This window comes from Amia ocellicauda, chromosome 6, assembly GCF_036373705.1.
Source record: "Amia ocellicauda isolate fAmiCal2 chromosome 6, fAmiCal2.hap1, whole genome shotgun sequence".
In the NCBI taxonomy this organism is placed as follows: domain Eukaryota; kingdom Metazoa; phylum Chordata; class Actinopteri; order Amiiformes; family Amiidae; genus Amia; species Amia ocellicauda.
In genome coordinates, this window is record NC_089855.1 from 35266911 (window position 1) to 35292711 (window position 25801).

Sequence of the window (25801 nt, forward strand, 5' to 3'; positions counted from 1 at the left end):
TCAGAAAAATTAAGGGAACACTTAAATCACACATTGGATCTCGATGAACGAAATATATTAAATTTCAAAATCTTTACTGTACATTGTGTAATTTGTTGAGAACAAAATGATGTAACAATGGTCAATGGAAACCAAAATCACCAACCAATTGATGGCTGGATTCAAACTCACACTGAAAATCAAAGTGAACAATTGAAATTATAGCCTGTTCCAACTTTCGTGATTTTCATCACGGCAACTCATAATGTGACTCAGTAGTGTGTATGGCCCCCACGTGCCTGTATGCACTCCCGACAATGTCTGGGCATGCTCCTGATGAGGCGGATGGTGTCCTGGGCTATCTCCTCCCAGACCTGGATCAGGGCATCAGTGAGCTCCTGGACAGTCTGTGGCGCTACTTGGCAGCGTCGGATGCACTGATACATAACCTCCCAAAGGTTCTCAATTGGATTCAGGTCTGGGGAACGTGAGGGCCAATCAATGACATCAATGTCTTCGTCATCCAGGAACTGCCTACACACTCTGACCACATGAGGCCGGGCATTGTCCTGCACCAGGAGGAACCCAGGGCCCACTGTACCAGCGTAAGGTCAGGATACCGTTGGTTAGCATGTGGAGGTCTGTGCAACCCTCCAAGGATATGCCTCCCCTGACCACCACTGACCCACCACCAAACCGGTCATGCCGGATGATGTTGCAGGCAGCATAACTTTCGCCATGGTGTCTCCAGACTCTTTCACGTCTGTCACAAGTGCTCAGTGTGAACCGGCTCTCATCTGTGAAGAGAACAGGGTGCCAATGGCGGACCTGCCAATTCTGGTGTTCTCTGGCAAATGCCAATCAAGCTGCATGGTGTTGGGCTGTGAGCACAGGTCCCACTAGAGGACGTCGGGCCCTCATTACACCCTCATGGTGTCTGTTTCTGGCAGTTTGGTCAGAAACATGCACACCAGTAGCCTGCTGGAGGTCATTTTGTAGGGCTCTGGCAGTGCTCCTCCTGTTCCTCCTCGCACAAAGGAGCAGATACCAGTCCTGCTGCTGGGTTGATGCCCTTCTACGGCCCTATCCAGCTCTCCTCGTGTAACAGCCCGTCTCTTGGTATCTCCTCCACGCTCTTGAGACTATACTGGGAGACACAGCAAACCTTATTGTGACGGCACATATGTATTTGCCATCCTGGAGGAGCTGGACTACCTGTGCAACCTGAATGGGCTGCAGGTACCGCCTCATGCTACCAGTAGTGACAAGGACACTAACAAAATGCAAAACTAGAGAAGAATCAGTCAGGAAGGATAAGGAGAGAGCAATTGTCTGTGGCCACCACCTGCAAAACCATTCCCTTTTTGAGGGTTGTCTTGCTGTTGCCTCTCCAGTGCACCTGTTGTCACTTTCATTTGCACCAAAACAGGTGACATTGATTCACAATCGCTTAGGCTTCTTAACTGGACAGATTGATATCACTGAAGTTTAATTGACTTGGTGTTATACTGTGATGATTACGTGTTCCCTTAATTTTTTTGAGCAGTGTATTTAATGTTGACATTTTAATACCATGATATAGTTGAAGTTTGATTAGGAGCAAATTCAGCAAACCTCTCTCTTCGGATCCTGTCCTGAGCCTGATGTGTTTTTGTACTTGTGATTCTTGGAACCTGTGGAGCTGTGGGAATCTTTTGTGAAAGTGTTTCCTTCACCTTTTTACAGCTTGTTCGCTTTATTTTGCTTTTTGAACTGCTTCAATTCACAACTCTTTTTGCTATCCTTTGAAGATGATGAAAGCTGTTTTTCACATTTTCTCTGTTCAAAATAATGGACCATGATCTGAAGCCATATAATAGTTCTTCATGGGCATTTCCAGTCAGAGGGAAGCAGCCCATCATTGTTGACTGGTCAGTTGTCCAGCCAATGGGTTATAACTAATCTGCATGTTTCCAGATTTAAAATCTGTCACATTCCTTTACCAAAACATTTGGAAAGCACTCCTGTTGAGATAGAGTGTCCTGGTCTGCCTTGTGTCCTGAACAGGCTCTCACCTCCTTGACATTAGTTGATAATTAATGATAACACGAAGGGTTAGCTTCAGGGATTCATCATCTTTTTGCAGAAAGAAAAACTACAAGGAAATTGCAGAAAGAGAGAGAGAGAGAGAGAGAGAGAGAGAGAGAGAGAGAGAGAGGTACTTGAATTAAAATCCCAAAATATTTTTTTTTACTTCATAAAATAATTGTATGACGCTACAGCACATACCTGGAAGTTAAATGTATTATGTTTCACTTCTTAGCTCATTTGTACAAGGATGTATGCTTATTGTATATTGTATTTAGTACCGATTATATTTACTACACTTTGTAATGCTTTCTTGTGAAAACTGTAAGGGGGTCTGCTGTGATATAAATATTACAGTGCAATATTTGTGGGATGGCACATTATGAGCTCTATCAGCTGGTTTCACTAGTCTTGGACTACTCTATCTAAAATAGCATCCATCATCCCTTCCCTTACTTTGCGATCAAATTCATTAATGTTCACCAAACCATTAAATGCAAGAGCTGAGTAGAATAAATAAAGACATCAGAAAAATCTAACCAACTCTGCCATATACTAATACTTTTTCAAAAGTAAAAACACATTTGTCAAACCTGTCAATCTTTGCTGCTTGATTCCAACTGGAACAGTCCCAACAAAGGATAACGTTTTCTGCTCTGTAAAACAATTCTACAACACATTCTGTGTAACTGTTTATTCAAGTCATATTTTTAATTATTATAGTTCTGCTAAATTGGGGCAATTACTGGAAAACAAACAAAGGAAAAGTCAATAATTGAACACAATACTGAAAAAATCCTGCTTGGATTATAATTTTTTGTTTTCTCCGCCCATTTCACATTGTTTGATTTAGATGCCCCATGTAAATACCTGCTTTCATGGACCTCCATTAAAACATGTCTTTGACACCCCTACCTAAAATAACATTGATAAAAGTAAATACTTATTTCCCTCATTAACATGCAAATCAATTTATAACTTTTTTGAAATGCTTTTTTATTAAAAATTGTGTTTTTATTCTGTCTCTCACTGTTAAAATACACCTACCATTAAAATTATAGACTGATCATTTCTTTGTCAGTGGGCAAACGTACAAAATCAGCAGGGGATCAAATACTTTTTTCCCCCAGTGTATATATATATATATATATATATATATATATATATATATATATATATATATATATATATATATATATATTTTTTTTTTATTTTTATTTATTTATTTATTTATTTTAATCATTAGTAACCTTATAGAAACATCTTAGTTAATAAATATAATTCCAGTGTTTGAGTTTATCACTCCTGTAAGAAACAAAAGCTCACACACTCACAAAGTATACGAACAGTATAAACCCTTTCCTGGAATGGAATGGAACTTGCACAGAATAGTTATAAATTGACAGGGTACAAAAAAAGATGTTATGCTCTGGGCCTTTGGAGTTGGCTTCATACACCAGAGCCAACTCTATGCAAGGTGTCTGGTTTACAAATTTAATGTACCACACACAATACTTTACACTTTTACAGTATATGCATTTGTAATCAGCGGAGTGGCAAATTTGACACACCCTTGGCCTTAACTCAGTTCAGATAAAAAAAAAAAATATATATATATATATATATATATATATACACTCACCTAAAGGATTATTAGGAACACCATACTAATACTGTGTTTGACCCCCTTTCGCCTTCAGAACTGCCTTAATTCTACGTGGCATTGATTCAACAAGGTGCTGAAAGCATTCTTTAGAAATGTTGGCCCATATTGATAGGATAGCATCTTGCAGTTGATGGAGATTTGTGGGTACGAAGCTCCCGTTCCACCACATCCCAAAGATGCTCTATTGGGTTGAGATCTGGTGACTGTGGGGGCCAGTTTAGTACAGTAAACTCATTGTCATGTTCAAGAAACCAATTTGAAATGATTCGACCTTTGTGACATGGTGCATTATCCTGCTGGAAGTAGCCATCAGAGGATGGGTACATGGTGGTCATAAAGGGATGGACATGGTCAGAAACAATGCTCAGGTAGGCCGTGGCATTTAAACGATGCCCAATTGGCACTAAGGGGCCTAAAGTGTGCCAAGAAAACATCCCCCACACCATTACACCACCACCACCAGCCTGCACAGTGGTAACAAGGCATGATGGATCCATGTTCTCATTCTGTTTACGCCAAATTCTGACTCTGCCATCTGAATGTCTCAACAGAAATCGAGATTCATCAGACCAGGCAACATTTTTCCAGTCTTCAACTGTCCAATTTTAGTGAGCTTGTGCAAATTGTAGCCTCTTTTTCCTATTTGTAGTGGAGATGAGTGGTACCCGGTGAGGTCTTCTGCTGTTGTAGCCCATCCGCCTCAAGGTTGTACGTGTTGTGGCTTCACAAATGCTTTGCTGCATACCTCGGTTGTAACGAGTGGTTATTTCAGTCAAAGTTGCTCTTCTATCAGCTTGAATCAGTCGGTCCATTCTCCTCTGACCTCTAGCATCAACAAGGCATTTTCACCCACAGGACTGCCGCATACTGGATGTTTTTCCCTTTTCACACCATTCTTTGTAAACCCTAGAAATGGTTGTGCGTGAAAATCCCAGTAACTGAGCAGATTGTGAAATACTCAGACCGGCCCGTCTGGCACCAACAACCATGCCACGCTCAAAATTGCTTAAATCACCTTTCTTTCCCATTCAGACATTCAGTTTGGAGTTCAGGAGATTGTCTTGACCAGGACCACACCCCTAAATGCATTGAAGCAACTGCCATGTGATTGGTTGGTTAGATAATTGCATTAATGAGAAATTGAACAGGTGTTCCTAATAATCCTTTAGGTGAGTGTATATATATATATATATATATATACCAATCAGCCATAACTTTTTGACCACTGAGAGGTGAAGTGAATAACACTGATAATCTCGTTATCATGGCACCTGTCAGTGGGTGGGATATATTAGGCAGCAAGTGAACATTTTGTCCTCAAAGTTGATGTGTTAGAAGTAGGAAGAATGGGCAAGCATAAGGATCTGAGCGACTTTGACAAGGGCCAAATTGTGATGGCTAGATGACTGGGTCAGAGTATCTCCAATACTGCAGCTCTTGTGGGGTGTTCCCGGTCTGCAGTGGTCAGTACCTATCAAAAGTGGTCCAAGGAAGGAAAAGTGGTGAACCGGCGACAGGGTCATGGGCGGCCAAGGCTCATTGATGCACGTGGGGAGCGAAGGCTGGCCCGTGTGGTCCGATCCAACAGATGAGCTACTGTAGCTCAAATTGCTGAAAAAGTGAATGCTGGTTCTGATAGAAAGGTGTCAGAACACACAGTGCATCGCAGTTTGTTGCGTATGGGGCTGCGTAGCCGCAGACCAGTCAGGGTGCCCATGCTGACCTCTGTCCACTACAGAAAGCGCCTACAATGGGCACGTGAGCACCAGAACTGGATCACGGAACAATGGAAGAAGGTGGCCTGGTCTGATGAATCACAAGTTCAAGGTGTTGACTTGGCCTCCAAATTCCCCAGATCTCAATCCAATCGAGCATCTGTGGGATGTGTTGGCCAAACAAGTCCGATCCATGGAGGCCCCACCTCGCAACTTATGGGACTTAAAGGATCTGCTGCTAACGTCTTGGTGCCAGATACCACAGCACACCTTCAGAGGTCTAGTGGAGTCCATGCCTTGATGGGTCAGGGCTGTTTTGGCGGCAAAAGGGGGACCTACACAATATTAGGTAGGTGGTCATAATGTTATGACTGATCGGTGTATATTTGAACTATACCTATTTATCGATTATATATATATATATATATATATATATATATATAATCGATAAATAGGTATAGTTCAAATAACTCAGTGCACTTTGTATCAAATTGAAGGGTCTAACTTTATATAAATAGGGTTATTATAAAAGTAACATGCACCAAATGTGGTAAACTCTCATCATCCTATTTATGTCCCTATATATAAACATATAGGAAGCTATCAAATGGATCCCAAGAAATTAAAAAAGACCTAGAGGATTACATAAAAGAATAAAAAACTGCAGGCATGACAGAAAGAGGAAGCTAATGATGGAAGAAAGTGGAAACATCTTGGGGAGACCTTCATCCAGCAGTGGATCTATATAGGCTGCTGCTGATGTATATCTACATATACACTCACCTAAAGGATTATTAGGAACACCTGTTCAATTTCTCATTAATGCAATTATCTAACCAACTAATCACATGGCAGTTGCTTCAATGCATTTAGGGGTGTGGTCCTGGTCAAGACAATCTCCTGAACTCCAAACTGAATGTCTGAATGGGAAAGAAAGGTGATTTAAGCAATTTTGAGCGTGGCATGGTTGTTGGTGCCAGACGGGCCGGTCTGAGTATTTCACAATCTGCTCAGTTACTGGGATTTTCACGCACAACCATTTCTAGGGTTTACAAAGAATGGTGTGAAAAGGGAAAAACATCCAGTATGCGGCAGTCCTGTGGGCGAAAATGCCTTGTTGATGCTAGAGGTCAGAGGAGAATGGGCCGACTGATTCAAGCTGATAGAAGAGCAACTTTGACTGAAATAACCACTCGTTACAACCGAGGTATGCAGCAAAGCATTTGTGAAGCCACAACACGTACAACCTTGAGGCGGATGGGCTACAACAGCAGAAGACCCCACCGGGTACCACTCATCTCCACTACAAATAGGAAAAAGAGGCTACAATTTGCACAAGCTCACCATAATTGGACAGTTGAAGACTGGAAAAATGTTGCCTGGTCTGAGGAGTCTCGATTTCTGTTGAGACATTCAGATGGTAGAGTCAGAATTTGGCGTAAACAGAATGAGAACATGGATCCATCATGCCTTGTTACCACTGTGCAGGCTGGTGGTGGTGGTGTAATGGTGTGGGGGATGTTTTATTGGAACACTTTGGGCCCCTTAGTGCCAATTATGCATCGTTTAAATGCCACGGCCTACCTGAGCATTGTTTCTGACCATGTCCATCCCTTTATGACCACCATGTACCCATACTCTGATGGCTACTTCCAGCAGGATAATGCACCATGTCACAAAGGTCGAATCATTTCAAATTGGTTTCTTGAACATGACAATGAGTTCACTGTACTAAACTGGCCCTCACAGTCACCAGATCTCAACCCAATAGAGCATCTTTGGGATGTGGTGGAACGGGAGCTTCGTGCCCTGGATGTGCATCCCACAAATCTCCATCAACTGCAAGATGCTATCCTATCAATATGGGCCAACATTTCTAAAGAATGCTTTCAGCACCTTGTTGAATCAATGCCACGTAGAATTAAGGCAGTTCTGAAGGCGAAAGGGGGTCAAACACAGTATTAGTATGGTGTTCCTAATAATCCTTTAGGTGAGTGTACATTCATATAATAAAAACAGACAAGACAGAAACTCCTATATAAAAGGTTTATTTTTGTCATTTTAAATACAGAACATACAATTGTTTAGAAACAATATCACATTAATTATGAGCTGTTTTAATATTGCAAGTTATTAATATGATAGTGTAGACATTTGCAAATAGTACCTTAACACAAATATTCAGTTTCTCACATTTTCTTCAAATTTAAGTTAATGAAATAAGACATGAAACAAAGGCTCTTGAGTTTAAAAGATCAGGAAAGCAGACCTTAGGCAGGTCTGAATGTCTCTTAACTATTAACTACCACTATTGGATATAGATATCAGCAGCACAAAAAAGAAAAAAACTCCAACTTCTGACATGTCACTAACATTGTACAATTTGCCATTCCCTTAATCTATATTAGTAATTGAGAACTGTTCAGGCTCATGGACAAAAACAAATTATTTACAGCTGCGTATCAGGCATTTTAAGATGTGAAGTTCTCTTCAAGAAAAGGTGAGGTAAGACAACTTGTGAAACAGCTTTAGTGCGTGGCCTCATGTTCCTTGGTAAGCACCAAAACTAAAATATTGTCATGACAGCTCTTAATCTGTATCACCACTGCCTGTGTTTCTGACTAGTTTCTGTCAGGGTGTCCACATGACTCTGAAAACCGATTCTGTTCGATGCCAGCATCAGTATAAAATGTTGTAGTGCTTAATTACAGCAACACCAAACAGACTGTATGAGTCCAGGCCACTTGTGATGTGCTTGTCATCAGTACATCATACATCAAGTCCATTTAAAGATGTGTCATTTTCCCATTTGGTGTATTCTCTTCACTCTGAAATCCTCCATTCTTTGTTCCACATGATAGCTCCGGATTATCCTGAGGCGATTCTTTCTCACAGTCCTCCCACTGATCACTGCTGCAGCATTTTTTATACACCCGATAAGCTGGGGGAGAAAAGACACACACAAACCTGTTATTTCTAGCTCAAGTCTGTCTATGGTATCTTAACATTTAGGTTAAATGTAGTGCTTCTACTATGTGGAATTGGTTTCAGCGCATAAGCTCATCTGAGGCTTTGCTTCTTTCATACATTTTACTGTAGTTCTACTATGGTATATTAAATTAAGTTTTATAAAGGTTTGCAAATTATTTCCCCTTCCACATGTGATCTCTGAAGTATTTTATCAATTAGATATCTTTTTGAGGTTGATGGTTCAAAAGATTATTTTGACTCAAGGTACCCTACCTGTAACATAATTTGCAACCTGTAGAGAAGTTTAAATCCATCCAAGTAAATCAGTTAATCTGACCATTTAAGTAACTGGGAACTGGGCTGAAACAAAAGCCAGAAGATACTTTGGCCCTCCAGGATCTGAGATGGAGAGCCCTACACTATAATGTTAAGGTAATTTCCTTGCTACAATAAAAGACTCACCTCCAACAATACCGAAAGCAAACACCAGCTGGAAAATGCTGTAGATTAGAGGGAAGCTGAACATCACTTCAAGCTCCTCTGTAGTAAAAGACAGCTGGACAATTGTACTGCAAAGCTGCGCATTCTGGAAGCCTGTCTCCAAAGCAATTGTTCGACACCTGCCCAAAATGGTAAAACATTAGGTTTTTGCTTCAGTGTTCAAATGTTCTGTATAAGCAGTATGTTGTATGGCACTACATGTACTACTAAAAATAATAATACTATCACCATGACCCTGTACTGGACAAAGTGGTTATTGAAGATGGATGGAGGAATAATATCATTATTATGATGTCATTGTAAAGATCAAACAAAAACATGAAGAGAAATAAAACAGTGATTCTTACCTGTAGTAGGGCTGTCCGACAATACGAGCAAGAAGAAATCCAAGGATAAAGCCTACAGCTGGGTATATGGTTCCGATGATCCACAGAGAGGGAGCAATAACCCAGGAGGACTGATACAAGATGACTCCGACCACAGAGATGATGACAATCAGTAGTGTTCCCATAATGGCGCCAACCTGCAGGAAAACAAATGTAATTTTAATACTGAGAACCCTGTTCTGGTTCTGTAACAATGCATGCCTCCTAATGTATGTTGTATAGACTGTATTCAAGCAAAGTCTACCAACACGTGTTATTCTTAATTAGGATGAAAAAGCATGGAATGAGGAGAGCTATCATATATAACTTTCAGCAGTCTCATTTAAGTTCACAAAAATAAATCAAATACTTAAGAGATTTATTTTGTTTTTTAATATTTTTTTTTAAAGGGGGTTCGTTTACAGATGATGTTAAAGTTGTATGAGTTTATGAGCTCTACTTATTTATGTTCCAGTCACTGGCAGGATAAAAATCCTTTAATACATGCAACTCTAAACCCACTGAAATGTCATTAAGTCTTCTCATTCATACAAAAGAAATCCTCCCATTGTTCACTGACCTTTAGCATTTTCTTTGCTACCTTGGGCCACCTGTGCTTCACATAAATTCCAAGCCCCACAGGAATAAGAAGGGCCACCAATGTTATGCCTGGAGAAGAACATTGAGAAAGTGACAAGCAATTATTATCGCTCTTATGGGTATAATTCTTACATATATTGACATTTCTCAAAGTTTGAAATTGTTTGCAAACGCAAATATGAATGGTAATCAATTTTAATGTTTTTTGTGTGTGTACATATATGTGCATGTGTGAAGAGTGGCCATAGTAGTTATTAAGGACATGTTTTTTTAAAACAATATTTAAAAGTAAGATATTTAAAGTACTTTAAGCTCATAATTATCTGTCTCTCTGCTTCCATCTACACTACATAATTAAGCACTGAAAACAGTGGAACAGAGTATTTGAATGTATATTGCCTCGGTTCCACTGGCTTAAGCGTCCGTGTCGTGCCATGCCGTGCCGGACGCGTCCGTCCTGAGACGGTTTTTGCAAAATCAGGCCGCTGTGAAGTCCGTCCCTCTGATGGGAGGAGCAGCGACTGTGGGTTTGGTTTGTGTTTCGTTTTAAAAACAGAGACAGGAAACACTACGAGCGATACAGCCTGACGTGGAGAGGACCTTTGTGTCTGTTTTATTCTTTGTGCTTTACATGACTGTAAACAGCGTAATAAATACACGTTTCTGTTCAGAGATATTAGGAAGAGCTAAACGTGTAGAGAACATTATATTCAGACTAGCACGTCCCCATAAGAATACGTTTCCATGCGCAACAATAATACTAAATAGCAACTATGTATTATTATTATCGTCATCATTTGTGCTAGTATATATGTATTTTAAACAGCACAGCGTGACTCCCTTAATTTATTACTTACTACAGATTTGTAACTGCAAACGATACTATTTGCGTATTATTTATAATTTACTTATCAGACGTCCTTAACCTTGGCAAGTTAGTTGAAACAAAATACACACGTTTAACGATTAATTATCCAGCTACAATATAGCAGGTTTAATTTAACTAAAGTGTGCACGTCTCACTCATGGCGTTTATGGACGCATTTATTAAACCAGTCCTTATGTTTTAGAGGGAAACCCAGATGTGCTGTATTTATTTATTCATTCATTTATCTTGTAAATGGACACACGTTAACTGAATCATGTTCGCCTTCACACTGACTGTCTCTGCGGATTGTCCTGCACACCATTAATTAAACACAGCCCGAAACACCGTCCAGCTTTTCATACAATATTAATAACATCGGCTGCTACGATCCGATTATTATCCTTCAGTTTATTTTAACTAGTCACGGCACTGCACCGGTCCTGTGAAATCCAAGTGTTTAATGCACTCGGATATTAACTGTAAGCAGTCATTGTTTCTGTACGTGGATTTCACTCCATCTTCGTGATCGCACACGGCACTTGAGATTATATCTTCCGACACAATGCATCTGATCTCCTCCCTGTGTCTCAAGTCAAGCGCACACCTCCAATTCTGATAGTGAATCATGTCCTCAGTGGGGACGGACGCTTACGGACACGTCCAGCACCAGCAAGTTAACCGGCCACAAAACACGGACGCGTCCAGACGCTTAGCCAGTGGAAACACCCGTTTAAGCGTCCAGGGCCGGACGCGTCCGCCTGTGGAAACGGGGCATTTATACTACTGAGAACAGTACTTATTTTTCCTTTTCTGTAGAAGCAACAGCAATGGTTCTTAATCATCCACAATGACTGGCATTTGAGAAACGGTTACTTTTAGTAAAAACACAAGCAGGGGATTATAAATAAATAAACAGAACTCATGCAAGTACGGGACAGATCACACACAGTTGACTTGAAACACAGTCAAGGAGTAAATCAGCAATTTCTGGCCAATGTGCTTTTGGAACAGACATTTGCTGTTTGAATCAGTGAAGACTCCTATTGGATCTGATATGAGAATTGTTTTGTTAAATTCCAGCAGGTGAATGTTTTTAACACGTCTTACCAATGCTGTCGTAAGGTATCTGGACGGCGCTAGTTGAGGTCCACATTGTGGTGTAGATGAGAAGGCACAATGGCATCATTCCCATTGCCAGAATCGAGGAACAGGCGGTCATGCTTATGCTGCCATAAGGAAAATAACATATCAAGCGTCACACCAATACGCACCAAATATTCGTGAGTTAGTATATGGGTCCAAATATACATCTTCACTACAGTGTTGAAAGAAATTAGACAGGTTACTGTGGAAGATTGCTAGTAGCAAAATACAAACCAATACATATATACAAATGTGTTTTACACTTAATTAAGTCAATGCGATCGCGATACTAGTAAATGTAAACCGTTAAAGACAAATAAAATATCGATAAAGGATAGTTTATCAACATATTATATTTAATTGTGATGAATACTATGATGCTGAAAATCAATTTGACTGGGATAAGACAATCTTGTATTGTTTAATGAAGTATGTATTGTATTTCATTATGGCACAAAAAATTCGCTACATCCAGCAATGCAAAACCCCGATATTTTTTGGATTTCAACATTTTAGTTTGTAGTTTGGCACTAGAAAGTGTCCATTGTTTACTACCTATACCTATAATAAAAATATGCTGCATGTTAAATCCCACTGACTTTCGTGCAGCTTTCAATATCTAGTCTTTAGTTGTTATTGTGTTAAAATATGTGGTAATTGGCAACATGTTTCAATCCCAATTCAAGTCAACACATGTTTCTAAGTACATTTAAGGTATTTTATTTAAGTAAAAAAAAAAAACACACACCACAAAATTCCTTTAAAGTTACAGCTTCTGGCCGCAGACTTCACTTTAAACCTAAAATTTGGACCACTCAGTTATATTTGGTTGTTGTCCATAGTTTTTTAAATTTTAGAATTTGCTTTTGAAGAAATATATTATTATTATTATTATTATTATTATTATTATGCAGAAGCGCAAGTCTTTTACTGCATTTGGTAATGAATGTAAACCAGTTATTGAACAAGGTGATCCTACTACAATAGAACCATCATTTAAATATATCGTAGACGTTTTTATGAATTCATGCTTTGACTTCTAACTGTTATACTTTTTAGGCAATGATATGAAGTAGTCACAAAATAATTGAAATGCTTCTTACCTGAGGTCCATGTCCCCATCTAACCAGTAGGCTAAAATATTGGACCCAGAACCCCCAGGACAGCAGCCCATGACCAAGATCGCTACTGCCTGAATGGGCTGTACTTGGAAGGCGAGAGACAACAGAAACGCCACCATTGGCATGATACCGAACTGACAGAGAAAGCCGATGAAAATTCCCCAAGGCCTCTTGATGTGTCCCCACAGTTTTCTTGCCTCTACTGTACAGCCCATGGAGAACATCACTATTGCCAGCATTACTGTCAACACCGTGCTTAGAACCAGACTCAGAATCTCGTTAGCGTTGCTTGAAGGCTCCAGGCAAGACGTGCCACTGCAAACAGTGGCATTAGCCGAACAGTTCGGATAAGTCATTCTGACGACCACAGTAAACTGGAGCAACCAGATGTAACTGAATAGTTGCAATCAACCTTCATCCAAGGCGAATGCCTACAAACCGCCCGACGCTGCTCTTTTTAAACCGGCAATTCAAATTGATTAACTTGAACTTCTATTTTATGAGTCCAGCGTTCACAAATATTAAATGTCATTGTTAAAAAAAAAAAGAAAAAAAAAAGCCGCCAGGTACAATAAACATAATTGTTACTTCTTTGCTTTATCACCCTAGGTCTTAAATTTTATTGTCCTTTTAATGTATCACAGGTTAAAATGCATTTTTTTATAATGTCACACAAAGTGCGTCATGTCCAATGTGTTAATCAAAAAAGTCAGTAAAAAGATTATGAGAGTAGGTCAATCAAAAACATGTCATTGTAGGAACACGTGTAATTTACTTCCGTGTGTAATTCAAAGGCTCGGATTATCATGATTCCTACCAGATAAACTAAATTAAATTAAACAACAACAACAAGAAACAAACAAACAAACAAACGATCATACTACACAGAGTTGCTTCAGTGGTATTTTAGATTTAATCAATAACAACGACAGTTGTTTAGGTCAGAGATGTCACGATTAAACCAATGCTTTCACCTGCTTAAACAACTGGTGTCACCCTTGTTTGTGGTTTTCTTAAAATTGATTTCTTACATGGCTAATGTGGTAGTGCAGTATAACTTAGTTGTTGACATTCTGCAAAATACTATTGGTCAAGCTAACCACTTCTAAGTGCTAAATTTCTATTGTTTAATTAATTAAATGTTGGTCTGCAATTTTCTTATCCAAGCAAACATTGTGAGATACACACATTCAAACGCACACCAGTCTTGAAGTGTAACTAAAAGCCGATTTAGCATTAAAATGCAGGCATGCACTCAATATTTAAAGGTAACAATTAATATTAGAAAATGGCTGTGACTATCAACATTGCATGCTACATGTATTTCTAAATACATGATGTTAGTTAGACAGGTGGTGTTTCCTGTAGTGTAACAATATGTTTACCAACTTCTCATTAAAGTATTAAGGTCTGGAGATTGTGGTGGCCAAACATACACATAGCTTTTGTGCTAAATTAACCATCTGCTTGTAGACTTGGTTGTGTGCTGTATAGTCCATTTGGCACCAAGCTTGAGCTTCTTATCAGAGAGTGCAAGGCTGTTGGCTAAAATATCAGGGAATCCATTTGTCCCTCAATTTAACAAGGGAAACAGGACTGGAAAATGAAAAACAGCCAAATAGATGCTCTGCTTCACAGTGGGTATGACATTCTTCTTTAATTGTGCATCAAATAGACCATATAGATAATTTCAGCAACACTTCCTATGTAACAAAACATTATGAAAATAATAATTACTTTAGACATACTGTTGATCTCTTTTTAAAAATTACATAAGTTTTCTATATTACCTGAATTGCCATTTCAGCATTATTCTTGGGACCTCTCTTTAGCTCCAAATCATGGCATGAAACATGAACATATTGCAATTTAAAAGTTTTCACCTCATTGGAGACTTGAATCAGACTCATTGCTACATGGCTGTTGAATATATGATTTTTTTATTATGATTCAATTAATAAATATAGTGGTTTTGAGAGCAAAATCACATAAGAATATGCATACCTAAAACAACAGAGAGAGTACGAGACTTGTACACACTCAGCACATATCTGTAGCCTTCCTCTCTGAATCAGACGCCAGCTGGAGGTTTCCAGTCACATGGGCAATGAAACACCGGAGAAGATGTATCCCAGAATAGTGTGTTGAACTGGGAAATAAAAGCACAACACACAACGGTAAGTAATAGAACAAATAATTTGGCTTTGTTTGTATGAAAAGCCCTTTCTGATTTTGACTAAGAAAAGGCAGAACATTGCACCTTAAAAAACAACACATTTTAATCTGTATTAATTATTTCTTAGCAGGGTGTACAATGCTGTTCATCAGTAAAACAACATCCCAGACCTTCATCCTGTAGACCCTAGGTGGTCGCTTTTTCCACCTGAACACCCTGTACTCACCCTGTACTAAAATTACTCTACATTATATGGCATAACCCTCAAACTTTGCACAATGACTCTTTCACAATACTACAGTAAATTACTTGTATATTCCTATCCATTCATCAAGCACACAATGTGGTTTTAAAAGTTAAGTTGAAAGTGGGCTCATTCACATTACATTTTAAACGAGGAAAAAACAATGACATACTTTTCATACCTAGATATACTTTATTGCCTTAGAGAAGTCCTCATTAAATGTTACACAACTAAAGATTTGATAAAATATGCAATCTTGACAAGAACTTTCTCTTGTTCCCATTTGCTGTGACAACTGCCAATCTTTTGCTGTCAGGAATGGGGTGATGAAGTGACAATAATTGACCAGGAAAAAAAGAAGCCAACAGTTCTGTTGTAATAAAAAGTTAGACTATATGGAGCAGAGAATGTGTGTGACTAAGGGTGAAACTGGATTCAGTGGAAATGTATCCAGGGTTTGGTCTTGTAAGGTCTGAAAACAAACTATGTGATCAATTTTCTCTCAGTATACGTGCCTGGACAGAATTATTTGGCAGGTTTCCAGTTACTTTCTTTTTTCTAATTCACTGATGAAGGAAGAAGTCTGATACATCTCATTATCTCTTTGGTGGGAGTAAATTGGATTACACAATACTAGTAATTCCTCACTGACCAGTTATCACTAATATAGCTAAGAATTGGGATCAGGCCAACAGGACGCTCAACAGTCGCAAAAATATCACTCTCTAACCATAAATGTTGGAATATTTTATTCACCAGGAAGGGTTAAGCTGTTATTTGACTTCATTTCACCAACCAGTCTATTTCCTGGCATTGTATCTATGTCTACTTCACCTAATCTAATCAGCAAGGTTTTCTTAATTCTTAAGCAATGTTTAAGCACTCCTCTCTATTTCTTAATCAATGCTTATGCCTGTAGGAGATATTTACACAGTTTAGTCTAAAGTACGCACACACTTCATTTGAAAGAATTGTATTGTGTGATTGTTTTACTTTGAAATATTGTTAATTACACTATACTTATTTATGAATGCTATATTTTCAGTTTCTTGAGCACAGATTCAGCCTAGAGAAAACCATAAAATCCAGAAGACTGGAACTTTACATTGACTCTGTGTGACTTTGATTTGGAATCATTACAGTAAAGTGTCCTTCGTAAGTATAATTTATAAACAATATGTCTTAAACTAAATGAATCACAGAATAACTGTTTCATTTGAAGGATCTGAATGCTTTGGGATACAACAGGATTTGCCAAGAACAGTACACTGAGAAAATCTCCGCCATAACATACCTTACTAAAAAAGGCTGAGGAAAACATCCCGCTGTTTGTCTCTGGATGATGGCCTGCATCTCCAGGACTCGCTTCAGCAGCTCCCCTCGACTGCCCTTGTCAATCTTGGTCACCACCATCTGCACAAGACCAGTGATGAAACACACACTGAGGAAACAACACACACTGCAGAGAGGAACTGATGGCTGACTTGTTACTGTCACCTGCAGCATTTCATTTTAAATGCTTCTCAACCAAATACAATTCATTAGGACTTGACAGAATCAAACAAAACCCGTAGCTTAACAAATGGAATGGTGAGCTGTGGTGGCAGCTGCAGTAACAGCATGCAAAGCTTGATTTCAGTCTAAGACTTTTGCGTGTGTGTGTGTGTTTTTTGAAGCCAGATCACAATGGAATCATGCAACATTCCTGAAGGGCATATTCATTTTATTGCAGCTATGAGAACTTTTTCAGAAAAGTTCAGTTTGTTTTTCAGATAAAAGGTGTATTTTATAGGCTAGTACATCTACATCCATCCATTTTTGAAACCGCTTATCCTGGTGAGGGTCGCAGGGGAAGCCAGAACCGATTCCAGCAGGCATAGGGCGCAAGGCAGGAATACACCCAAGAAGGGACGCCAGTCCATCACTGGGCAACACACACACAGGGCAATTTAGAGAAGCCAATTAACCTAACCTGCATGTTTGTGCATGGTGGGAGGAAACCAGAGTGCCTGGAGAAAACCCATGCGGACACAAGGAGAACATGCAAAACTCCACACAGACAGGCACCCTGAGCCAGAACTCAAAATCTACATACACTCAATATTAATTTATGTTTTGGCAAAATGTGCTGAATATTTAGTTGAATACTGAATACTGATAACTTATTCATAATAATAATAATAATAATAATAATAATAATAATAATAATAATAATAATAATAATAATATAAGTGGGATTTCAGAACACAAATATATAAAAAAACATAATAAATAAATAGGATCCACATCTGTAATTTTAACAAAATGTATAAATTAATAAGTACAAAAGCAAATCATTAGCAGGATGCATTCAAGAAAGACAAATTGGGAAAATGTCTATGGGCTTTTTATGCCATCTACTGGACACTAATGAAATTACATAATACATACTGGAGTATACCAGGGTGAGCATCAACAATTTTTCCTGAATCTTTCTGGCAGGCTTCCCTGTCTCTTTGACGACCTGCTGAAGTATGATTCTGTTGACAAAATCTCAGCTATTATTAATGTGCCTAATAACCTGATAACATTAAATATTTAAGCAAAATGCATTAAACACAAGGCACTTCATGATTATTTCAAGAAGTAATATTTAGTCAGAATTGCAGAAGCCTTAAATAGTTCATAGTAAGTGCTGTTGTTAGACTGCAAGGCTGATTTGTATGGCATTCTGTACTTGGAGTCAACTTTGAGATATATTATAGAAAAACAGGCGGGGGGAAAGTTCTGAAATCGCTTCATCCACACAGAGATAGTACACTTCCCACATCTACCTTTCAGTTATCTCTAATTTGATTCAGTTGTATAGAAAATGTCAGAAAAACATGGTTAACATAAATATTAACATTTTAAAAACAAAACAGTATGCAACTTTGTCATATAAGAAAGCATACAATTTAAAAAAATATATTTTTAACATATAAACAGTTATCAAACACTAACTGAAGTTGAGATAAAGGACTTGTTGGAATAGTATTTATCTTAAAAGGCCAATTAGATAACTTATTGTTTCATGTTACTTACTACATATGGAAGCCCAAACTCTTCACACATCTCAATTGCTATTCTGTCTGCTTCTTGGAGCCCCACTGAGCCATCCACAAGGAGAAATGTCCTCTTCAAACTGGTGACAAAAATAATTCCATTAAAAGCTATTCATAAAACATTTGTAGATTCCCATTCATGTACATAGCTTTGCCAATACTTATTCTTCATTTCTATGGTTTACTATGCCTCTCAGTGATTTACCATTTCACTTTGTTTTCCCACGGTATGTTACATTAAACATTTATAAGGAATAACATAACATCAAGGTGATTATGCAGTGTGCAGTTCTGATGCTCACAGGCAGCTAATTCCACCACAGTGGCCACAAAGGTGAAAGAGTAAACCTTGGCAGTTGGACAATTGAGGGAAGGCAGGAATAATCAACCTCCTATGTCTGTCTGATGCCTCTATCCAAAGTAATTCACATTTAAAAATTGCACTATGGACTTAAAAGTCTTAAAACCTATATAAACCAAAACAATTGATACTATTGAGTGGTTTAACAAAAGGTAGAATATAACAAAATATAAGTCATGATACAGCAGTCATAGCAAATTATTATTATTAATTATTATTATTATTATTATTATTATTATTATTATTATTATTATTATATTTTGGCTGATTTAGTAATGGTTCAAATTAAATTAACTGTATAAAAGGTGATAGAGCAAACAAATCATTAATTGTTTTTTTTTTCCTTAAAGATATAAATGTTCAACACCCTACAAACTGGGTGTGTAAATATCTATGAGTGCAAGTGCTTAAAGTATACTAATCCAATATTCTGTAAAAACCATGTCAGCTTCTGGCTATGACTATCCATCTCAAAGTGTGCTTCTCCCATGAGAGATGTCAATGCTAACGCTCTTCAAAATAAATGCCTTTGAAGGAACACAAATACGTCAAACTCAGTTCTTACTTAGTTCTGGTTTCCAGATAGGATTCAACCATATCGACAAAATCTTTGGGGGCCTTATGTCCATAACCAGGCATGTCCACTAGAGTGAAAACTTTGCCAACAGAAAAGAAGTTCATTTTCTTGGTGTGCCCCTGTGTTAAACAAAAGACAACAAAACACAAGAGGACATAGTTTAGAGGATACTTTATTTAATTCCAGGAGTGATTAATGGCTTGTGCAGGGGTCTTTCTGTCAGCTTAAATAGGCTTTTATTTTATTTTAAATTCCACCAACATTGATATTATATCATGGCGGAATGTTATGTAAGATGAAAACTTTCCCCCCACTAAGGTGTAGTGTATGCCTTGGCTCAATTTAGGTTTAAGGTTTGGACAAGACTGATGAATGGACTGTTATGTTATGGTATATTATGGATATAGTTAATGGAAGGAATTTTACCATAACATGTAGGTTGTTTCTGAGTAATTCTTTTCAGTAGTTAAGCTGTGATTAAGATATAATTTGGTTTGGTGTATGGTGTAACATGTGCCAGTAAACGTTAACCTTCAAATAGGGGCAGAGATGCATTTCTAACAATTTCTTGAATTAACATGAATAGAGTTGTAGGACTGAACAAAGCTTCAAATTGTGAAGACAGCTTGTGTTAGGGCTGTGGTTAGGGATAATAATGTGGTAGGTACATAGTTACGTAGAATAACGCAGTGTTGCTGCAAATTACAATAAGGAGCTACCAATATAAAGTCAGTGGTTTCACTGTACTATACACAATTATAATAATTTGCATCTTTTACTTGCAAACAATATTTTTGTTCAGTCATTTACAGCATCTTAATTTTCTCTATATAGTCTAACAGCATCTGATTTTTTTCTAAATAGTCTAACTGTCTTTCAAATCATTTTTACTTACTGGCGTTTTGGAAATCCTGACTTCCACATCTGGGACCAAGGCAAACAATGCTTTTACTAAAGATGATTTCCCAACATTACTTCTGCCAATAAAGCACACCTAGTGACAGAGAAGGAATACTCAGTGTTTTTCCATACAAATGCATCAAAATGTAACAATATACCAACTCCTAAATACAATATATTCAAATTATTCATAAACATTTTAAATCCTCCTTTGCCTTTAATAACATGGATAAGGTACATCCTGTTGCCGTTTACACATAAATCACCATCATCATTTATTGATCCACTCCTGGATGAAGGCCACACCAAAATATTTCTACTTGTTAAGATATACAGCAACTCTTCCAGGTCATGCCATATATATACACCGATCAGCCATAACATTATGATCACCTGCCTAATATTGTGTAGGTCGCCCAGTTTTATTATTATTAATAATAATAATAATAATAATAATAATAATAATAATAATAATATTTTTATTTCTTGGCAGACGCCCTTATCCAGGGCGACTTACAACATAGTGCAATACAAAGTGCAAGAATACAGTACAAGGCATCAAACATTACAAATTCAAATTTACATTAAACATAGCAATTCAAAATAATACATTTTACAACTTCCAATTTACACAGTTAAGTACAGTAAGTGAGGTCATACATCCTGGAAAGTAAAAGCTAAGTGCTGTCAAAATGTAGGGTCACAGTCGAGGGCTACCGGAAAGGGAGCAAGGAAGAAATCAATCAATAACGCAAGAAGCATGATAAAACTCTGTGAAGTGCTATTTAACGGGGATAAAAGGACTCATTTGCCGGCAAAAGTCAACAGCCTTGACCAGTCGAGGCATGGACTCCACTAGACCTCTGAAGGTGTGCTGTGGTATCTGGCACCAAGACATTAGCAGCAGATCCTTTAAGTCCTGTAAGTTGCGAGGTGGGGCTTCCATGGATCGGACTCAATTGGATTGAGATCTGGGGAACTTGGAGGCCAAGTCAACACCTTGAACTCGTGATTCATCAGACCAGGCCACCTTCCTACATTGCTCCGTGGTCCAGTTCTGATGCTCACGTGCCCATTGTAGGCGCTTTCGGCAGTGGACAGGGGTCAGCATGGGCACCCTGACTGGTCTGCGGCTACACAACCCCATACACAACAAACTGCGATGCACTGTGTGTTCTGACACCTTTCTATCAGAACCAGCATTCACTTTTTCAGCAATTTGAGCTACAGTAGCTCAGGATCGGACCACGTGCATCAATGAGCCTTGGCCGCCCATGACCCTATCACCGGTTCACTGCTTTTCCTTCCTTGGACCACTTTTGATAGGTACTGACCACTGCAGACCGGGAACACCCCACAAGAGCTGCAGTTTTGGAGATGCTCTGACCCAGTCGTCTAGTCATCACAATCTGGCCCTTGTCAAAGTCGCTCGGATCCTTACGCTTGCCCATTTTTCCTGCTTTGAGGACAAAATGTTCACTTGCTGCATAATATTTCCCACCCACTGACAGGTGCCATGATAATGAGATTATCAGTGTTATTCACTTCACCTGTCAGTGGTCATAATGATATGGCTGATCGGTATGCATACATGTGTTTATTTTTAAGTAGGCCCTTTTATATCTTTTTGGTGGGAGAAAATTCTATATAGCCACATTATCTGTGCCTTCTTATGTCAGATCTTCTATCAGAAATCAGTCTGTGTAATCTGTACAACCCAAGGTATTGGAAGGCAAGTGCAGGGGTATCAATCTCTCCAGTCAGTAACACTTCACACTATTTGTACAAGGCTTTCTACAAGACCACATTGGCAAACAGGCACTTAAAATCAAGGCCATCGCAATGATTCAAAATTGTTTTTCTACACTGCTGATACTAGCAGACAGCCATAGCCACATCTTTTAGCTTTTTTCTATTGTGACCCTGGTTTGATATACACTCAGTATAATGCATCTGAGGAATACAGTAGGGATTTTTTCTCACTGACAGTTTGCAATTGTACTTGCTTGTTTGTCACGATCAACACGTAATTTACAGGGAGATGTCAAATCCAACAGGCTCTTATGAAGTGATCTAACAGCGCAGTTAGTTGGTAGCATTGCAATTCTTTAATCTCCAAAAGTCAATATAGGGTTTTAAGGTTTAATGAGTACCTAGTGCTCTTTCCACCAGGAATGCCTGTTAATAATAAATTATCCTTTTCAGGCAGGGGGATTAAATCACCAGTACAAGAAAACCCTGCTAAGCAGAACACCATTGAGACAGCTGATAATATGTATATTCTCCACTTCCTGCTGGAACAGTACAATCAATGCTGTGCTGCTTTCAAACCAGCTCCAGCCTGGAACAGACCTGGCATTTGAAGTCGCTGCTGAATCAGGAACACACTGGCAGTAACCATAAGTGAGGGGAGATGGGCAGCATCGCTTAGAAAACTTAGAAAGCAAAAATACAGTGTTAATGTGTTCTTATGTACTGACTACCTGTGTGACTACTTAAGTTCTCTAAATGGTTCATTATTGCATTGTAAAGAAATAGTGCTCCTTTAATGAAAACATGTAAGTCATTCTCAGTTGTCAATTCTACATATTCATTACTGAAGAAACAAAACCCTTAAGACACCACAAATGCTTTCACCACAATATATATATATATATATATAGTAGTATAGTCATCTGAAGCTGTCACAATTAAGGAACATAACTGGTGACTCTCCCTCACAATTATGATCCATTTGATACTGATACTGATAGTTGCAACTTCAAACACCAAGTCTTTTCCTGGCTGGAGGCTGTAGTTACAAAATTGGACAGAATTCCAGCAGGGGTACATTTTCACAGATGACTGAGCTTTATGGTTTTCACTGGTTTTGTACAGCTGGCACAATTTTCTTTAAATATACAGTATTTATAATAAAGAAAAGAAACATGAACCAAGACGAGAAGTGAGATAATACAAAAAAAAAAACACATGACCAAACTAAAACACAAAAACAAGTTTTTATTCTGCCAAATATTTTTTTTAGCACTGCCTTAAGGGTGCTGCTTTGTACCGTAATAACCATAAGATCCTACGACTTTTTTTTATTTAAAAAGAAAAGGAAACATGCCTTAATAGTGACACTGTCCGATTCCTCTCCTGCTTTTCCCAAGGCTTGCTGCTTGAGAAACTGGAAATGACTACAGTGGAAATTGCAGAAGGGGTAAGTATACCAACTGCAGGCCAAGCATACATTAACAACAACTAACAGCTGAAAAATTAAATCTTATTGAGTCTGAAGAACATCAGTTATATAAAAACCATTCAATTTTCATTTGGAACCAACAAAGTCATACTCTGTAATAAATGCAAGCAGAGAATATATTTTTTCCTTAAAAGCAGTCACATTACCAGACACAATTAATTACCCACTATCTTATGCATGAGAGTCCAGAGCTATTACTTGAGTTTAAGATATTTTTTTTTCTTCCACTGACCTCTGGTTGAGTTATTAATGGAGCGTGATCCATTCTTACAGCTGATGTGAAGTAATCAATCTTGTGTTTTCTGGAAGGGGAAAAGAGTGCCTCTGCCCTTTTAACGTCCTCCAGACTGGGCCAGAATAACTGGAAGTTTGTCTTGTTCACTCGGCTTGAGAGGTGATTCTCGAGCTCGCTGAAAGGGAAGACCAGGCCTCTGAGCTTCTTTTCAGGCATCTCCGGGGTCTGGAGAATGGAAGCCAGGGTGTGGGCACGGCGCTGGGAGACTCTCGCATACCCAGCCTTGGGTATTGTGGGCCACCCTCTGCTGTTGAGCAATCTGTGGAGTATCATTTTGTTTTTTTTCTGTAAAGACAAAGAATCACAAGAATGAAAAAAAAATACTGATAGGTGTTAAGCATTAATACATGATCTGATCAGAGGGAAAAATGTGTATGTGTTTGGCAGAGGGGAGGGGAGCCCAGTAACAGAGACAAGGTGTTGCAATGCTATTCTATACCAACACATTGATCATATTTTACCACAACTGGGACAAAACTGTAACTGTGAATAAATAATAATAATAATAATAATAATAATAATAATAATAATAATAATAATAATATGTAGCTACATAACTCCATTGACAGTCACTGACATGTGTAATAGTAGTAACTGAATTCAAAACGCACAATACAAACAAACAAAAAAATAAAACAATTACAATAAATGATTACTCTACAGTACATTTTTAAAGGGGAGTCACTTATCAGTTTGGGCACAAACAAACATTTATACTTGTGCTCTGAATATACTGGAAACAATTATAATCCCAGTGCTTTTGTAGCCTTGGTAGTTATAAGGGTTTAATATAAAACATCTGTAAACATACGATTTTTTTTTGACCACATGGTATCTTTGTGGATATTAACCAATGGTAAGTCATATTACACAATATTCTCTACAAACTACTGTACTGTAGAGGTATACTGATCAAACCTTCAGCACATCTTTCTAGTACTATTCACTATCCACGCAAAGCATTTGTAATTATCAAACAAAATATTCAGACGAGTTGCCAACAGTACTTTAATATCCCCCTTTACACCAATAGTCAAGTGTTTAATTCAGACAGCTGTAATCAGCTTCTGAAAAGCCGAAGTGACATTAAATAGCAAGATGTCACCTAAATTAGTTATTAATAATAATTTTTTAATTCTTATTTTTAATTCACCAGTTTGATTATGATTGATAGCGTTAACGCTCAGATTCGAATAGCCTACATTATTTTTTCTATAGCCTACATGTTTACTTTTGTTTGGGCTTTCCATTTACCTGGTACCGTATTACCTACAGCAATCTATGGCATTTTCTCATACCGTCCTAAGATTTCATTTTTATTTTTAAGCATGTAATGCAAATGTCACTAGACTACTGATGTTTTCCATAAGCATGTATCGCTTTGTCGTTAATCAAAGCATGAATGCTGTATACAGTATATATCGGAATTTATTTTACGTTTACATACCTGTGCAAAACTCAGTGGTATCAACTATTAATTACATTGCCACGATTGTACCTTATATGCAATGACTCCATTACACCCTCTGCAAATTCAAAACACTTCCCATGCTTTCGACCAGTGTACCCTTTAAGTGTGCTCTGCTGGAAACTGGAAATTGAAATATCAGTTCCGGTACAGTCCGATATTACAATAATGTAATGTACTCGTACTAAATTGTGGATTTTGGTATGTTTGTTAACTATGTACTATATTCTGTTATGCCATTAAACTTAAATAAAATGCACATCCCAGTGTATTTTTCTGTTGTCAATTCTTGTCATTGCAAAAAATATTGAACAAGATAGCTTAAACTGCCATAACATTTATTTTTAAAACCGGTCCTTTTAAATATCATGACATTAACTTTTCCAGTGAGTAGAAAAATACTTTATTTATTTTTTTAATCTGGCAACAAATATTTTTCCATGATTGATCTGGAAACA

At 38.1% G+C, this 25801-nt stretch overlaps 2 protein-coding genes across 4 annotated transcripts; both read right to left on the reverse strand.

Annotated features, from left to right (window-relative positions):
- Positions 1–7459: 7459 nt before the first annotated feature.
- On the reverse strand, positions 7460–13623 carry slc10a2 (solute carrier family 10 member 2). Its single transcript, XM_066707058.1, has 6 exons — positions 12978–13623; positions 11839–11957; positions 9844–9932; positions 9246–9421; positions 8860–9017; positions 7460–8368 (listed from the first exon to the last, which is right to left on the reverse strand). The coding sequence occupies exons 1-6, from the start codon at positions 13349–13351 to the stop codon at positions 8214–8216; spliced, it is 1071 nt and encodes a 356-aa protein (XP_066563155.1). The 5' UTR covers positions 13352–13623; the 3' UTR covers positions 7460–8213.
- Positions 13624–14918: 1295 nt separating this feature from the next.
- On the reverse strand, positions 14919–25448 carry gtpbp8 (GTP binding protein 8). Of its 3 annotated transcripts, none has more exons than XM_066707060.1 (7): positions 25374–25448; positions 23813–24160; positions 20332–20430; positions 19425–19555; positions 18479–18578; positions 16710–16828; positions 14919–15144 (listed from the first exon to the last, which is right to left on the reverse strand). In XM_066707060.1, the coding sequence occupies exons 2-7, from the start codon at positions 24146–24148 to the stop codon at positions 15036–15038; spliced, it is 894 nt and encodes a 297-aa protein (XP_066563157.1). In that variant the 5' UTR covers positions 24149–24160; positions 25374–25448; the 3' UTR covers positions 14919–15035. The 3 variants fall into 3 exon arrangements, with proteins under 3 accessions (XP_066563157.1, XP_066563156.1, XP_066563158.1); XM_066707059.1 differs by having other exon boundaries at positions 25323–25440; XM_066707061.1 differs by lacking the exon at positions 14919–15144 and adding an exon at positions 17846–17934 and having other exon boundaries at positions 16738–16828; positions 25323–25443.
- Between the last annotated feature and the right edge of the window lie 353 nt (positions 25449–25801).

Coding starts and splice junctions, on each gene's coding strand:
- gtpbp8 (XM_066707060.1), bottom strand. CDS start 24,148: ATGATACTCCACAGATTGCTCAACAGCAGAGGGTGGCCCACAATACCC. Junction 19,556..20,331: donor TCAGGATTTCCAAAACGCCA/GTAAGTAAAAAT, acceptor TGTTTAACACAG/GGGCACACCAAGAAAATGAA. Junction 18,579..19,424: donor TATCTGGAAACCAGAACTAA/GTAAGAACTGAG, acceptor TTTTGTCACCAG/TTTGAAGAGGACATTTCTCC.
- slc10a2 (XM_066707058.1), bottom strand. CDS start 13,351: ATGACTTATCCGAACTGTTCGGCTAATGCCACTGTTTGCAGTGGCACG. Junction 9,422..9,843: donor TAGCAAAGAAAATGCTAAAG/GTCAGTGAACAA, acceptor GTTTTCCTGCAG/GTTGGCGCCATTATGGGAAC. Junction 9,018..9,245: donor GTCGGACAGCCCTACTACAG/GTAAGAATCACT, acceptor CATTTTGGGCAG/GTGTCGAACAATTGCTTTGG.